The sequence below is a fragment of the Mustelus asterias genome, unplaced genomic scaffold, assembly GCF_964213995.1.
Source record: "Mustelus asterias unplaced genomic scaffold, sMusAst1.hap1.1 HAP1_SCAFFOLD_737, whole genome shotgun sequence".
Classification (NCBI taxonomy): domain Eukaryota; kingdom Metazoa; phylum Chordata; class Chondrichthyes; order Carcharhiniformes; family Triakidae; genus Mustelus; species Mustelus asterias.
Window position 1 is genome coordinate 1 of NW_027590686.1, and position 17,265 is coordinate 17,265.

The 17,265-nt window shown below is 49.2% G+C and overlaps 1 protein-coding gene across 2 annotated transcripts in view; it reads right to left on the reverse strand.

Moving 5' to 3' along the window:
* Window positions 1-764: 764 nt before the first annotated feature.
* Window positions 765-17,265, reverse strand: part of LOC144487331 (GTP-binding protein 2-like) — a 34,861-nt gene continuing 18,360 nt past the window's right edge. The window contains exons 2-7 of one of the 2 annotated variants that reach the window (XM_078205408.1): window positions 16,120-16,146; window positions 10,971-11,155; window positions 10,650-10,758; window positions 7,568-7,765; window positions 6,793-6,967; window positions 765-1,003 (exon numbers count right to left, since the gene is read on the reverse strand). In XM_078205408.1, the coding sequence (XP_078061534.1) occupies window positions 780-1,003; window positions 6,793-6,967; window positions 7,568-7,765; window positions 10,650-10,758; window positions 10,971-11,155; window positions 16,120-16,146 (918 nt within the window). In that variant the 3' untranslated portion in view covers window positions 765-779. The remainder of the gene's footprint in view (window positions 1,004-6,792; window positions 6,968-7,567; window positions 7,766-10,649; window positions 10,759-10,970; window positions 11,156-16,119; window positions 16,147-17,265) is intronic. The other variant, XM_078205409.1, reaches the window with a different exon arrangement.

Sequence of the window (17,265 nt, forward strand, 5' to 3'; positions counted from 1 at the left end):
CACTGTAACCAAGTTATTGCTGAGCAGGTGCTGCTTGATAGCGCTGTCGATGACCCCTTCCATCACTTTACTGATGATCGAGAGTAGACTGATTGGGCGGTAATTGGCCGGGTTGGATTTGTCCTGCTTTTTGTGTACAGGACACACCTGGGCAACTTTCCACATTGTTGGGTAGATGCCAGTGTTGTAACTGTACTGGAAGAGCTTGGCTAGGGGAGCAGCAAGTTCTGGAGCACAAGTCTTCAGTACTATTGCCGGAATGTTATCAGGGCCCATTGCCTTTGCAGCATCCAGTGCCTCCAACCGTTTCTTGATATCACGGGGAGTGAATCGAATTGGCTGGAGACCGGCATCTGAGATGCTGGGGACCACTGGAGGAGGCGGAGATGGTTATAAATCCTTAACATTTTGTGAATGAATAGAAAGAACTCTCAAAATTGTAAAGTTCTCCATCAAGTCACTCTCCAGTCTTCTCTTTTCTAAAGAGCACCCGTCTGCTCCCTCTATCCAGATAGGTATAACTAATGCTTGCCCTTGTTACTATGGTGACCAGCCACATCTTAAAGCACCGCTGATGTGGGGTTGTTGAACCTAACTTTTCAATTCCTGGGAATGTTTTTGCTGCAGTGTGTGCTTTTACAATCAGAGACCAGAAGTGTGCATCGTGCAGTCTAACCAAGGTATGTGGAAGAGAGATTGTGAATGGCTCCACTATCATACTGAACATGGAGAAGCTGAATCGTGGACGGGTGGGTCTCTCGCCATTTCCAAGCCATTGCTTACCTGGGAGACTGTGCAAACTGCTGTGCAGCAGTCACTGCATCATCACTGCTCCATACCAGCAGAGGGACCTTGTTACAGCCTGGCTGCTTCAGCACCATCTCCAGCTGTTTGACAGTGCGATCAATGGTGGCCTTTGTACACAAGTCAACTTTACTGATTACAATGAAGAAGGGGACCTTGAGAGCCATCACCAAGCCCAGGTGCTCACGCGTGGTGCCAGCTACAAACACGAGGAGACAGAGAGTCAAAGAGCTGCCAGAGTTATTGTGTTCAAAGCAGCAGCATTTAGCCTGGCCCCACTATCACGCACAGAGTCAGCAAAACCCTGGATCACTGATCCAGTGCCCGGGGGGGCAGGAGAGCAGAGTCCAGCAATGTCTCCTGGACAGAGTGAGCCCCGCAGTGTATCACATGGAAACACTCCTCTGTGGTGGGTCTAATCTCACCACCTCCACCCATGGAGCCTGTCAGCCTCAGAGATGGAGTGGGAATCCTTTCACTGACAGAGCTGGCTCCACATAAACCGATGGGCCAGTGCCCCAGTGGGTGGCTGGAAAGGCAGCTGGTTAAACACCATCAATAGCCGTGCGCACCACTGAGAATCCCACTCTGGTCTGGTGATCAAAGAACAAAGAACAATACAGCACAGGAACAGGCCCTTCGGCCCTCCAAGCCTGCACCGCTCATGTGCCCAACTAGTCCATCCGTTTGTATCCCTCTATTCCCAGTCTGTTCATGTGGCTATCTAGATAAGTCTTAAACGATCCCAGCGTGTCCGCCTCAATCACCTTGCTTGGCAGTGCATTCCAGGCCCCCACCACCCTCTGTGTAAAATACGTCCCCCTGACATCTGTGTTGAACCTTGCCCCCCTCACCTTGAACCCGTGACCCCTTGTGTTCGTCACCTCTGACCTGGGAAAAAGCTTCCCACCGTTCACCCTATCTATCCCCTTCATAATTTTATACACCTCTATTAGGTCGCCCCTCATCCTCCGTCTTTCCAAGGAGAACAACCCCAGTTTACCCAATCTCTCCTCATAGCTAAGACCCTCCATACCAGGCAACATCCTGGTAAACCTCCTCTGCACTCACTCCAAAGCCTCCACGTCCTTCTGGTAGTGTGGCGACCAGAACTGGACGCAGTATTCCAAATGTGGCCTAACCAACGTTCTATACAGCTGCATCATCATATGCCAACTTTTATACTCTATGCCCCGTCCAATAAAGGCAAGCATGCCATATGCCTTCTTGACCACCCTCTCCAACTGTGCTGCCACCTTCAAGGATCTGTGGACTTGTACACCCAGGTCCCTCTGTGTGTCTATACTCCTGATGGTTCTGCCATTTATTGTATAGCTCCCCCTTACATTAGATCTACCGAAATGCATCACTTCGCATTTATCTGGATTAAATTCCATCTGCCATTTCTCCGCCCAATGTTCCAGCCTATCTATATCCTGCTGTATTCTCTGACAATGTTCATCACTATCCGCAACTCCAGCAATCTTCGTGTCGTCCGCAAACTCACTGATCACACCAGCTACATCTTCCTCCAAATCATTTATATATATCACAAACAGCAGAGGCCCCAGTACAGAGCCCTGCGGAACTCCACTCGTCACAGACCTCCAACCGGAAAAAGACCCCTCCACTGGTACCCTCTGTCTTCTATGGCTAATCATGATGTGGAGATGCCGGCGTTGGACTGGGGTAAACACAGTAAGAGTTTTAACAACACCAGGTTAAAGTCCAACAGGTTTATTTGGTGGCAAATGCCATTAGCTTTCGGAGCGCTGCTCCTTAGTCAGACGGCGTGGAAATCTGCTCTCAAACAGGGCAGAGACACAAAATCAAGTTACAGAATACTGATTAGAATGCGAATCTCTACAGCCAGCCAGGTCTTAAAGGTACAGACAATGTGGGTGGAGGGAGCATTAAGCACAGGCTAAAGAGATGTGTATTGTCTCCAGACAGGACAGCCAGTGAGATTCTGCAAGTCCAGGAGGCAAGCTGTGGGGGTTACTGATAATGTGACATAAATCCAACATCCCGGTTTAGGCCGTCCTCATGTGTGCGGAACTTGGCTATCAGTTTCTGCTCAGCGACTCTGCGCTGTCGTGTGTCGTGAAGGCTGCCTTGGAGAACGCTTACCTGAAGATCAGAGGCTGAATCCCCGTGACCGCTGAAGTGCTCCCCCACAGGAAGAGAACAGTCTTGCCTGGTGATTGTCGAGCGGTGTTCATTCATCCGTTGTCGTAGTGTCGATGATCCGGCACGTCTTGCAGAGGTTGCTGTGGCAGGGTTGTGTGGTGTCGTGGTCACTGTTCTCCTGAAGGCTGGGTAGTTTGCTGCGGACAATGGTCTGTTTGAGGTTGTGCGGTTGTTTGAAGGCAAGAAGTGGGGGTGTGGGGATGGCCTTGGCGAGATGTTCGTCTTCATCAATGACATGTTGAAGGCTCTGGAGGAGATGCCGTAGCTTCTCCGCTCCGGGGAAGTACTGGACGGCGAAGGGTACTCTGTCCACCTAAGGACAAGCCCTCCGAATACACAGGATCTGCTCGGATGAGGAGGATCGTAACAGACACCTCCAGACGCTGAAAGATGCCCTCATAAGAACAGGATTTGGCGCTCGACTCATCGATCGACAGTTCCGATGCGCCACAGCGAAAAACTGCACCGACCTCCTCAGAAGACAAACACGGGACACGGTGGACAGAGTACCCTTCGTCGTCCAGTACTTCCCCGGAGCGGAGAAGCTACGGCATCTTCTCCAGAGCCTTCAACATGTCATTGATGAAGACGAACATCTCGCCAAGGCCATCCCCACACCCCCACTTCTTGCCTTCAAATAACCACGCAACCTCAAACAGACCATTGTCCGCAGCAAACTACCCAGCCTTCAGGAGAACAGTGACCACGACACCACACAACCCTGCCACAGCAACCTCTGCAAGACGTGCCGGATCATCGACACGGATGCCATCATCTCACGTGAGAACACCATCTACCAGGTGTACCTACCCTTGCAACTCGGCCAACATTGTCTACCTGATGCGCTGCAGGAAAGGATGTCGCGAGGCATGGTACATTGGGGAAACCGTGCAGACGCTACGACAATGGATGAATGAACACCGTTCGACAATCACCAGGCAAGACTGTTCTCTTCCTGTGGGGGAGCACTTCAGCGGTCACGGGGATTCAGCCTTGGATCTTCGGGTAAGCGTTCTCCAAGGCGGCCTTCACGACAGCGCAGAGTCGCTGAGCAGAAACTGATAGCCAAGTTCCACACACATGAGGACGGCCGAAACCGGGATGTTGGATTTATGTCACATTATCAGTAACCCCCACAGCTTGCCTCCTGGACTTGCAGAATCTCACTGGCTGTCCTGTCTGGAGACAATACACATCTCTTTAACCTGTGCTTAATGCTCCCTCCACTCACATTGTCTGTATCTTTAAGACTTGGTTGGTTGTAGAGATTCGCATTCTAAAACTTGATTTTGTGTCTCTGTGCCCTGTTTGAGAGCAGATTTCCACTCCATCTGACGAAGGAGCAGCGCTCCGAAAGCTAATGGCATTTGCCACCAAATAAACCTGTTGGACTTTAACCTGGTGTTGTTAAAACTCTTATTCTATGGATAAGCCAGTTCTCCACCCATCTAGCTAGCTCACCTTTTATCCCGTGAGATTTAACCTTTTGCACCAGCCTGCCATGAGGGACCTTGTCAAACGCTTTACTAAAATCCATGTAGACGACATCCACGGCCCTTCCCTCGTCAATCGTTTTTGTCACCTCCTCAAAAAAACTCAACCAAATTTGTGAGGCATGACCTCCCTCGTACAAAACCATGCTGTCTATCGCTAATGAGATTATTCAGTTCTAAATGCGCATATATCCTATCTCGAAGAATCTTCTCCAACAACTTCCCTACCACGGATGTCAAGCTCACTGGCCTATAATTACCCGGGTTATCCTTGCTACCCTTCTTAAATAACGGGACCACATTTGCTATCTTCCAATCCTCTGGGACCTCACCTGTGTCCAGTGAAGAGACAAAGATTTCTGTTAGAGGCCCAGCAATTGCATCTCTCACCTCCCTGAGGAGTCTAGGATAGATGGCATCCGGCCCTGGGGATTTGTCTGTCTTAATGTTTCCTAAAAAACCTAACACTTCCTCCCTTGTAATTGAGATTTTTTTCTAACGGGTCAACACATCTCTCTGAGACAATACCAGTCAACATGTCCCTCTCCTTTGTGAATACTGATGCAAAGTATTTGTTTAGGATCTCACCTACTTCCTTTGGTTCTAAGCATAATTCCCCTCCTTTGTCCCTGAGAGATCCGATTCTTTCCCCAACAACCTTCTTGTTCCTAACGTATGTATAAAATGCCTTAGGATTCTCCTTAATCCTGTCTGCCAAGGACATTTCGTGACCCCTTTTTGCCCTTCTAACTCCCCGTTTGAGTTCATTTCTACTTTCTCTGTATTCCTCCAGTGCTCCATCTGTTTTTAGCTGCCTGGACCTCATGTATGCCTTTTTTTTCTTTTTGATTAGACCCACAATTTCACTGGTTATCCACGGCTCTCGAATCCTACCTTTCCTATCCTTCCTTTTTACAGGCACATGCCTGTCCTGCAGTCCTATCAACTGCTCCTTAAAAGACTCCCACATGCCAGATGTGGATTTACCCTCGAACAGCCTCTCCCAATCAACAGCCACCAAATCCTGCCTAATCCGGCTGTAGTTAGCCTTCCCCCAATTCAGCACCTTACCCATAGGACAACACTCGTCCTTGTCCATTACTATCCTAAAGTTTACAGAATTGTGGTCACTATTTGCCACATGTTCCCCCCACTGAAACTTTAATGACCTGACCGGGCTCATTCTCCAGTACTAGGCCCAGTATAGCCCCCTCTCTAGTTGGACTGTCAACATATTGTTCCAAAGATGCCTGGACACTCCTGCTGACGTGGGGACATACAGACAAGGAGCAGGAGTTAGGCCATTTGGTCCCTCGAACCTGCTCCACCATTCAATAAGGTCACAGCTGATCTGATTGGAACCTGCACCTGGCCTATCCCTGATAAACTATCACCTCGCTTCCTGCACCATTGCATCAGACACTGACCAGCTCCAGCTCCCAGTGTCAGTGTGGATTTGCAGGGGACATAACTGACAGTTGGATTGGTCAGTGGGATCGGGAGCACTGTACACAGCACCACACCTCCAAGCTCAGAGTTTGACAGTGAGGGAGGGGTTATCTGAATCTAGCTAAACATTACAGTAAATGAGCCACGCTCCTACCCTCCTGAAGCTGATGATTCTCACATGGCTCCAACGCCTTGTCAAACTCTCGATTTGTCACATCGGTGACCAGCTGCTTTCACCCCGGAGAGGCCCCACCCGCCGCCGGGAGACACCGCCTCCCACGGAGACAGCTCCAAACTCTCAGAAACCATCACTGTCCAACGCAGCTGACTGGATAGCGATCAGCATCACTGACTGGATAATGGACTCGCTAACCCTGTCCCTCCCACACTCTGTGTCATATCAACCCCAGTGGCCATCGCTACAAAGGAAATAGGAGGAGGCCATTCAGCCCCTCAAACCTGTTCAGCATTCAGCTGCATCATGGCTGATTCTCAATGCCATTTCCTGTCCCTTTGATATCTTTAATATCTAGAAATCTCTCAGTCTAAGTCTCGAACACCCTCAGTGACTGAGTTTCCACAGTCGTCTGGATAGAGAATTCCAAACATTCATTACCCTCAGTTTTTTAAAATTAATTTGTGAGACATGGGTGTCATTGACTGGCCAGCATTTATTATCCGTCCCTAAAGTGAAGAAATTCCTCCTCATCAGTGCGAGATGCTCTTGCTCACACACGGAGGCTGCGTCCCTGGTTCTAGATCCCGGGAGAACGCAGGTCCAGTCTCCTCAACCCTTCTCCAGCCCAGGAATCGGCCTGGTGAGCCTTTATGGAAAGTAAATCATACCACAACATACCTATGCCAGTGTTGGCGCTGACTACGAGCATGGCAAAGTCCGGGCAGTAGCTGGTGAGGCCAAAGATGGTGGTCTTTAGGTACTTGTGGTGCCCTGCCAGATCGATGAAGGTGATCATTTTCGAGGCACTCTCACAGATGACCTCTGCTGTGCGGGAGTCACTGTAATTTACCACCTTTGAGCAAAGGACAGGAAGCACATTAAAGACACACTCCACAATGAGAGCACACTCAACGTACAAAGCGAGGAGCTGAAGCCCAAAGACCCCAGGGACTGTTCCTGGCTGGGAATGGTTTTAAACAGGAAACTCCAATCATTATTCTGGGACCGTAGCAAAGAGGCCAGCATCCTGCTGCCCATCCGCAATGCATGCCCAGTCAGCAGATCACCATTCAGTCGCTCCAGCCATTCTGCCCTCTCAGGAAGTGGGGGGGCAGGGGGGGGGGGGAGGTATCAGGGCCCCTCATACAGATCAACATGTCCAGGAGAGGAATGGGACAAGCGAAGGTGGACACACACACCCAGGGGGAAAGGTTCAGTGGTGTTCTGAATGTGCGGAGTCCTCCTGTGGGTATTGTCACAGACTGCCTCTTATGCATCACCCAGTGAGTGTTCGAAGGATAGATCACAATGGGGATTACGACAGCCTCATTCACCCACTCCATTCCTGGTGAGTGAGGTCAATCTCAGCAATTCACCCATTCGCCCACACTGGTTAATTCCACACCGTGGCCTGGGGTATCTCGCTGGGAAACGTGCTGTTTAACGGGCCTACCTCGCCTTTGCTGTTGAATCCCAAGATCTCAAAGCTGATGCTGGAGGTGCGACCCGACTGGATCTCGTGCAGATGTCTGAACAGGTTGAGCCGTGCGCGACCTCGTCCATTATCCAGTTCCCCTTGCGTAAGGACCCCCAAGAGGGTGGACTTCCCAGAGTCCACATTCCCTAAAACTGCCACTCGCAGATCCAGGAACTGCAAAGGAAGCCAATAGTCAATGTAACATTTTCCAAACCTGCCTAGTTTAAGCTTCAATCCGAGTAACGTAGCCATGTGATATCCCCAGTTACACCCTAACCCTCACTGCCTAATCACTGCACCTTCAATCCTTCCCAGTCACTGACACCCAGCAGGCCCCAGTCTGGAGCCTTTCACAGAATCATAGAATAACACAGCATAGAAGAGGCCCTTCAGCCCATCGAGTCCCCACCGGCACATTAGAAACACCTGAACTCCCACCTAACCCCATCTGCCAGCACTTGGCCCATAGCCCGGAATGTTCTGATGGGCCAAGTGCTCATCCAGATACTTTTTAAAGGATGTGAGGCATCCCGCCTCCACCACCCTCCCAGGCAGCGCTTTCCAGACCCTCACCACCCTCTGGATAAAAAGGTTTTTCCTCACATCCCCCCTAAACCACCTGCCTCTCACCTTGAACCTATGTCCCCTCGTGACTGACCCTTCAACTAAGGGGAACAGCTGCTCCTTATCCACTCTGTCTGTGCCCCTCATAATCTTGTTCACCTCGATCAGGTCACCCCTCAGCTTTCTCTGCTCCAATGAAAACAACCCAAGCCTATCCAACCCCTCTTCATAACTTAAATGCCCCGTCCCAGGCAGCGTCCTGGTGAATCTCCTCTGCACCCCCTCCAGTCCAATCACATCCTTCCTATACTGTGGCGACCAGAACTGCGCACAGTGCTCCAGCTGTGGCCTCACCAAAATTCTAGACAACTCCAACACGACTTCCCTGCTTTTGTCTATGCCTCGACTGATAGGCAAGTGTCCCACATGCCTTTTTCACCCCCTACTAACATGCCCTTCGCCTTCAGAGATCTGTGGACAAACACACCAAGGTGCCTTTGTTCCACAGAATTTTCTAGTGTCCTACCACTCGGCGCTCCCGCCGACCCTGCTGTGTTCGAGATACCGATCGCCACATCTCACTCTGATGGACAAGCCCAGCTGCAGCTGTAACTGGCTAGTTTTCAATCCAATCCTTCACTCTCTCAATATCGAGGAGACGACTGCCTCAGGAGGACCACTCCCAGCTGCAGCCTGCACTGTGCAGCACTGAATCCCCAAGCTTTGGACAAGTGTGACACCCTCGAGGTTAAAATGGTTCAAACATATTTAATACAAGAAGAGTGTGTAACGTAAATAAAGTAGATAAGCTGAGGGCACAAGTCCTCACTCACCTCTTGCACAGTCAGGGGGTTTGATTGGAAGGGTGATGGAGTCTAAAGGTAGACAAGTCTTGCTACAACTGTGCAGGACATTGGTGAGACAACACCTGGAGTACTGTATACAGCTTTGTCTCTGCACACACATCTTTGCATTGGAAGCAGTTCACCAAGCTGACTCCTGGGATGAGGGGGATGTCTTATCACGAAAGGTTGAGCAGGTAGGAGTTTAGAAGAATGAGAGGTGACCATATTGAAACAAAGTTCCGAGGGGGGCTTGACAGCGTGGGAGCTGAGATGTTTCCCCTTGTGGGGGGATCTGGAACTGGGGGCAAATTCAGAATAAGAACATAAGAACTAGGAGCAGGAGTAGGCCATCTGGCCCCTCGAGCCTGCTCCACCATTCAATAAGATCATGGCTGATCCTTTTGTGGACTCAGCTCCACTTACCCGCCCGCTCACCATAACCCTTAATTCCTTTACTGTTCAAAAATTTATCTATCCTTGCCTTAAAAACACTCAATGAGGTAGCCTCATTAAGGGAGTCTCACATTGAAGATGGAGGTGAGGGGAAGCTTCTTCTCAGAGGGTCATTAGTCTTTGGGATTCTCACCCCCAGAGAGCAGAGGCTGGAGCAGCGAATAGATTCAAGGCCGAGTTAGACAGATTTCAGATCAACAAGGGGGTTGCGGGTTATGGGAGACAGACAAGACAACCATCAAATCAGTCATGGTTGCATTGAATAACAGCACAAGCTCAAAGGGGTGAATGGCCTACTCCTGTTCCAAATTCATACGAGTCAATGATTCCAGGGATGAGAAACTTCAGTTATGAGGATAGATTGCAGAGGTGGGAACTGTTCCCCTTGGAGAGAAGGAGGATAAGAGGCGATTTGATAGAGATGTTCAAAATCATGAGGGGGCTGGATAGAGTAGATCGGGAGAAACTGTTCCCGCTCGGAAAAGGATTGAGAACGAGGGGACACAGATTTAAAGTGACTTGCAAAAGAAGCAAATGTGATGAAATTTTTTTTTTCATACAGCGAAAAAGGGTGGCACAGTGGTTAGCACTGCTGCCTCACAGCACCAGGGGCCCGGGTTCAATTCCAGCCTTGGGTCACTGTCTGTGTGGAGTCTGCATGTTCTCCCAGTGTCTGCGTGGGTTTCCTCCGGGTGCTCCGGTTTCCTCCCATAGTCCAAAGATGTGCAGGTTAGGGGGATTGGCCGTGCTAAATTGCCCCTTAGTGTCAGAGGGACTAGCAGGGTAAATACATGGGGTCAAGGGGATAGGGGCTGGATGGGATTGTGGTCGGTGCAGACTCAATGGGCTGAATGGCCTTATTCTGCACTGTAAGGATTCTATTCTATGAGTGGTTGGGGGTCTGGAATGAGCTGCCTGGAAGTGAGGTGGAGGCAGATTCAATCGAGGCAGTCAGGAGGGCATTGGATAATTATTTGAACAGAAACAATGATGTTGGTTTGGAGAGCCAGTTCAGACACAATGGGCCGAATGGCCTCCTCCTGCACTGTAACAATTGAGAGATATAAATCAGCCTTGTCTATTTACATCTGGACAGCAGGCAGGTTTATAAATCCCAGCTGTCATCCTGTGCCACATGTGAAACGTAAGCATTAATTGGAGGGTCTGGATGAACACTGGAATGTTCCGGATCATACCTGCTGATCATCAGGAACTTTCCGGATTAAAACCTCAGCTATTCTCCTGGGCGAATCCATGTCATATTCCACATTGCGTTCGCGGAGAATGGTGATGTCGGCACCAACCCTGTGAACATAACAAACAGCAATGTCAATCCAGCAGCCCCGAGACAGGGAGTAACCAAACATCACAGCAACAGCAGAACGCAGAACACAACCATACCGACAGACACTGGCATTCCCAGGGTCCACACAAACACCACAAGGTCACTGTGAAGGAGTGACCACCCCTTCATTCAGCTCATATCAAAGCAGCGGAAATCAATCAGCAGCATTTACTTCTCTGCCATCTTGCGCAGTGTTTTTAGAGATGCTCGGAGCTCATCGTCTGAGAGACCGACCAGGAGACCATTATCTTCCACACCAATCTGATAAACTGCTTCTCCCCGGCCCTCCTGCAATCGCCACTTCATCTGTGTGACCAGGTGCTCAAAGCGGTATTGAGACGGATTAACCAACTTCAGCTGGCAAGAGAGAGGAGGCATCGATTACTATAATCAGCTCAGGGATACAGAGGGGGACGAGATTAAACCCGAACACCCCAACAGAACAGTAAATAAACACACCCCACCCTGACCAACACACACACACACACTCTTATCCTGTACAGTGATAGTCTCTGAGACACATAAAACATAAAAACTAGGAGCAGGAGTAGGCCATCTGGCCCCTCGAGCCTGCTCCACCATTCAATAAGATCATGGCTGATCTTTTTGTGGACTCAGCTCCACTTACCCGCCCGCTCCCCATAACCCTTAATTCCTTTACTGTTCAAAAATTTATCTATCCTTGCCTTAAAAACATTCAATGAGGTAGCCTCAACTGCTTCACTGGGCAGGGAATTCCACAGATTCACAACCCTTTGGGTGAAGAAGTTCCTCCTCAACTCAGTCCTAAATCTGCTTCCCCTTATTTTGAGGCCATGCCCCCTAGTTCTAGTTTCACCTGCCAGTGGAAGCAACTTCCCTGCTTCTATCTTATCTATTCCCTTCGTAATCTTATATGTTTCTATAAGATCTCCCCTCATTCTTCTGAATTCCAATGAGTATAGCCCCAGTCTACTCAGTCTCTCCTCATAAGCCAACCCTCTCAACACCGGAATCAACCTAGTGAATCTCCTCTGCACCCCCTCCAGTGCCAGTATATCCTTTCTCAAGTAAGGAGACTAAAACTGTACACAGTACTCCAGGTGTGGCCTCACCAGCACCTTATACAGCTGCAACATAACCTCAGTTTTTAAACTCCATCCCTCTAGCAATGAAGGACAAAATTCCGTTAGAGAGAGTGCAGAGAAGGTTTACCAGGATGTTGCCTGGTATGGAGGGTCTTAGCTATGAGGAGAGATTGGGTAGACTGGGGTTGTTCTCCTTGGAAAGACGGAGAATGAGGGGAGATCTAATAGAGGTATACAAGATTATGAAGGGTATAGATAGGGTGAACAGTGGGAAGCTTTTTCCCAGGTCGGAGGTGACAATCACGAGGGGTCACGGGCTCAAGCTGAGAGGGGCGAAGTATAACTCGGATATCAGAGGGATGTTTTTTACACAGAGGGTGGTGGGGGCCTGGAATGCGCTGCCAAGTAGGGTGGTGGAGGCAGGCACGCTGACATCGTTTAAGACTTACCTGGATAGTCACATGAGCAGCCTGGGAATGGAGGGATACAAACGATTGGTCTAGTTGGACCAAGGAGCGGCACAGGCTTGGAGGGCCGAAGGGCCTGTTTCCTGTGCTGTACTGTTCTTTGTTCCATTTGCCTTCTTAATTACCTGCTGCACCTGCAAACCAACTCCTTGAGATCCCTGCACAAGGACACCCAGGTCCCTCTGCACAGCAGCATGCTGCAATTTTTACCATTTAAATAACAGTCCATTTTGCTGTTATTCCTAACAAAATGGATCCTCACATTTACCAACATTGTACTCCATCTGCCAGACCCTCACCCACTCACTTAGATTATCGATATCCCTTTGCAGACTTTCAGCATCCTCTGCACACTTTGCTCTTCCACCCATCTTAGTGTCATCTGTGAATTTTGACACACTACACTTGGTCCCCAACTCCAAATCATCGATGTAAATCGTAAACAATTGCGGTCCCAACACTGATCCCTGAGGCACTCCACTAGTCACTGATCGCCAACCAGAAAAACACCCATTTACCCCCACTCTTTGCTTTCTGTTAGTTAACCAATCCTCTATCCATGCTAATACATTACCCGTAACACCGTGCACCTTTATCTTATGTAGCAGTCTTTGGTGCGGCACCTTGTCAAATGCCTTCTGGAAATCCAGGTACACTCTATCCTGTACAGTAACAGTCTCTGATACACATGGAGGGGTGGGGGTGCACAGCCGAGGGAGGAGGAGGAAGAAGAGGGGAGGGGGGCTGAGGGAGGTGGAGGAGGAAGGGGGCGGGGGGGGGGGGGGCGAGGGAGCAGGAGGAATTTAGGAAGTTGAAGGCAGCACTTCAGCAGGCTGTGAAGCGAGTGAATTACAGGTGCTGGAGTGTAACGACTAGGGGATTTTCACAGTAACTTCATCGCAGTGTTAATGAAAGCCCACTTGTGACACTAATAAAAACAGACCATGTGGCAATTGGTTTTGCTTCTGAAATGATCTCTCCAGCTAGTTTCTTTCTGAAGATATAGGCAGCCAATACAGCCAGCAGAATGCAGTCACACCCAGGAACCCAGACAGAAGAAGCAGATTCGCCCATGTGGCAGAGGGAGAGAGAGGGCTGTGGGCAGCTGGGAGTCACAGAACTCTCAAACACACTGATCAGTTATCCTCTGGCACCCTTGCAACGATTGGGAGATTTTTTAAAAAGATAAAAATATGAGGGAACCATGGTTCACGAAAAAGGTGGAATGTCTTGTGAAAAGGAAGAGGGAAGCTTATGTAGGGATGAGGAAGCAAGGTTCAGATGGCTCGATTGAGGGTTACAAGTTAGCAAGGAATGAGCTGAAAAAGGGGCTTAGGAGAGCTAGGAGGGGACATGAGAAGTCCTTGGCGGTCGGATCAAGGAAAACCCCAAGGCTTTTTACTCTTATGTGAGGAATAAAAGAATGACCAGGATGAGGTTAGGGCCAGTCAAGGACAGTAGTGGGAACTTGTGTATGGAGTCAGTAGAGATAGGCGAGGTGATGAATGAATACTTTTCTTCAGTGTTCACCAAGGAGAGGGGCCATGTTTTTGAGGAAGAGGTGTTACAGGCTAATAGGCTGGAGGAAATAGATGTTCGGAGGGAGGATGTACTGGCAGTTTTGAATAAACTGAAGGTCGATAAGTCCCCTGGGCCTGATGAAATGTATCCTAGGATTCTTTGGGAGGCAAGGGATGAGATTGCAGAGCCTTTGGCTTTGATCTTTGGGTCCTCACTGTCCACGGGGATGGTGCCAGAGGACTGGAGAGTGGCAAATGTTGTTCCTCTGTTTAAGAAAGGGAATAGAAATGACCCTGGTAATTATAGACCGGTTAGCCTTACTTCAGTGGTTGGTAAATTGATGGAAAAGGTCCTTAGAGATGGGATTTACGACCATTTAGAAAGATGCGGATTAATCCGGGATAGTCAGCACGGATTCGTGAAGGGCAAGTCGTGCCTCACAAATTTGATAGAATTTTTTGAGGATGTAACTAAGTGTGTTGATGAAGGTAGGGCAGTTGATGTCATATACATGGATTTTAGTAAGGCGTTTGATAAGGTCCCCCATGGTCGGCTTATGATGAAAGTGAGGAGGTGTGGGATAGAGGGAAAGTTGGCCGATTGGATAGGTAACTGGCTGTCTGATCGAAGACAGAGGGTGGTGGTCGATGGAAAATTTTCGGATTGGAGGCAGGTTGCTAGCGGAGTGCCGCAGGGATCAGTGCTTGGTCCTCTGCTCTTTGTGATTTTTATTAATGACTTAGAGGAGGGGGCTGAAGGGTGGATCAGTAAATTTGCCGATGACACCAAGATTGGTGGAGTAGTGGATGAGGTGGAGGGCTGTTGTAGGCTGCAAAGAGACATAGATAGGATGCAAAGCTGGGCTGAAAAATGGCAAATGGAGTTTAACCCTGTTAAATGTGAGGTGATTCATTTTGGTAGGACTAATTTAAATGTGGATTACAGGGTCAAAGGTAGGGTTCTGAAGACTGTGGAGGAACGGAGAGATCTTGGGGTTCATATCCACAGATCTCTAAAGGTTGCCACTCAAGTGGATAGAGCTGTGAAGAAGGCCTATAGTGTGTTCGCCTTTATTAACAGGGGGTTGGGGTTTAAGAGCCGTGGAGTTATGCTGCAACTGTACAGGACCTTGGTGAGACGACATTTGGAATATTGTGTGCAGTTCTGGTCACCTCACTATAAGAAGGATGTGGAAGCGCTGGAAAGAGTGCAGAGGAGATTTACCAGGATGCTGCCTGGTTTGGAGGGTAGGTCTTATGAGGAAAGGTTGAGGGAGCTAGGGCTGTTCTCTCTGGAGTGGAGGAGGCTGAGGGGAGACTTAATGGAGGTTTATAAAATGATGAAGGGGATAGATAGAGTGAACGTTCAAAGACTATTTCCTCGGGTGGATGGAGCTATTACAAGGGGGCATAACTATAGGGTTCGTGGTGGGAGATACAGGAAGGATATCAGAGGTGGGTTCTTTACGCAGAGAGTGGTTGGGGTGTGGAATGGACTGCCTGCAGTGATAGTGGAGTCAGACACTTTAGGAACATTTAAGCGGTTATTGGATAGGCACATGGAGCACACCAGGATGATAGGCAGTGGGATAGCTTGATCTTGGTTTCAGATAAAGCTCGGCACAACATCGTGGGCCGAAGGGCCTGTTCTGTGCTGTACTGTTCTATGTTCTAAATGGGAGCAGAAGTAGGCCATTCAGCCCCTCGAGCCTGCTCTTCCCCCCTCCAATAAGATCATCTGTTTATGTTTCTAATTCCAAATTCCCATCTCCCACGATAACCTTTGATCCCCTTTTCCTTACAGGAATGTGTCTACCTCCATCTTAATAATATTCAGTGACTCTGAGGCAGCAAGTGCTCCAGACTCTCTCAGCTCACCGAGAGATATTCTCCACAGCTCTGTCCTAAAAGGGTGATTACTAATGATGTGGAGATGCCGGCATTGGGCTGGGGTGGACACAGTAAGAAGTCTCACAACACCAGGTTAAAGTCCAACAGGTTTATTTGGAATCACGAGCTTTCGGAGCGCTGCTCCTTCATCAGGTGAGTTGCAAATAAACCTGTTGGACGTTAATCTGGTCCTGTGAGACTTCTTACTGACTCACCCACAAGGTGAAACGTCCCTTCACAACCAGCTGGTCAAGACCATTTCAATATTTGAATCAAGCACACACGCCTATTCCTCTTGTTCAATGTCAGGAAACATGCCGGCTGCACTTCAAAACACCTTGTACTTTGTTCAAACGTGTCAAAGATGCTGAACTCACCTTGTACTCAATGTTTCCCTCTTCAGCCTGAAATCAAAAACACACCGAGGTTACTTCAATCATACCCAGGCCTGCAGAGTGGAGACCGCCCCCCCACCCCACGCCCGCCCCGCCGAGGGATTGAGTTTAGGAATCCGGGGATAATGTTGCAGCTATATAAGACCCTGGTCAGACCCCACTTGGGGTACTGTGCTCAGTTCTGGTCGCCTCATTACAGGAAGGATGTGGAAGCCATAGAAAGGGTGCAGAGGAGATTTACAAGGATGTTGCCTGGATTGGGGGGCATGCCTTATGAGGATAGGTTGAGGGAGCTTGGTCTTTTCTCCTTGGAGAGACGAAGGATGAGGGGTGACCTGATAGAGGTGTATAAGATGTTGAGAGGTGTTGATCGAGTGGATAGTCAGAGGCAGGTACTCATTATTCCAATATCTCCCGACAGTGTCAGTGTACACACCCCCAGATACTCATTATTCCAATATCTCCCGACAGTGTCAGTGTACACCCCCAGATACTCATTACTCCAATATCTCCCGACAGTGTCAGTGTACACACCCCCAGATACTCATTATTCCAATATCTCCCGACAGTGTCAGTGGACACACCCCCAGGTACTCATTATTCCAATATCTCCCGACAGTGTCAGTGTACACCCCCCCAGATACTCATTATTCCAATATCTCCCGACAGTGTCAGTGGACACACCCCCAGATAGTCATTATTCCAATACCTCCCGACAGTGTCAGTGTACACACCCCCAGATACTCATTATTCCAATATCGCCCGACAGTGTCAGTGTACACACCCCCAGGTACTCATTATTCCAATATCTCCCGACAGTGTCAGTGTACACCCCCCCAGATACTCATTATTCCAATATCTCCCGACAGTGTCAGTGTACACACCCCCAGATACTCATTATTCCAATATCTCCCGACAGTGTCAGTGTACACACCCCCAGGTACTCATTATTCCAATATCTCCCGACAGTGTCAGTGTACACACCCCCAGATACTCATTACTCCAATATCTCCCGACAGTGTCGGTGTACACACCCCCAGATACTCATTATTCCAATATCTCCCGACAGTGTGTACACACCCCCAGATACTCATTATTCCAATATCTCCCGACAGTGTCAGTGTACAC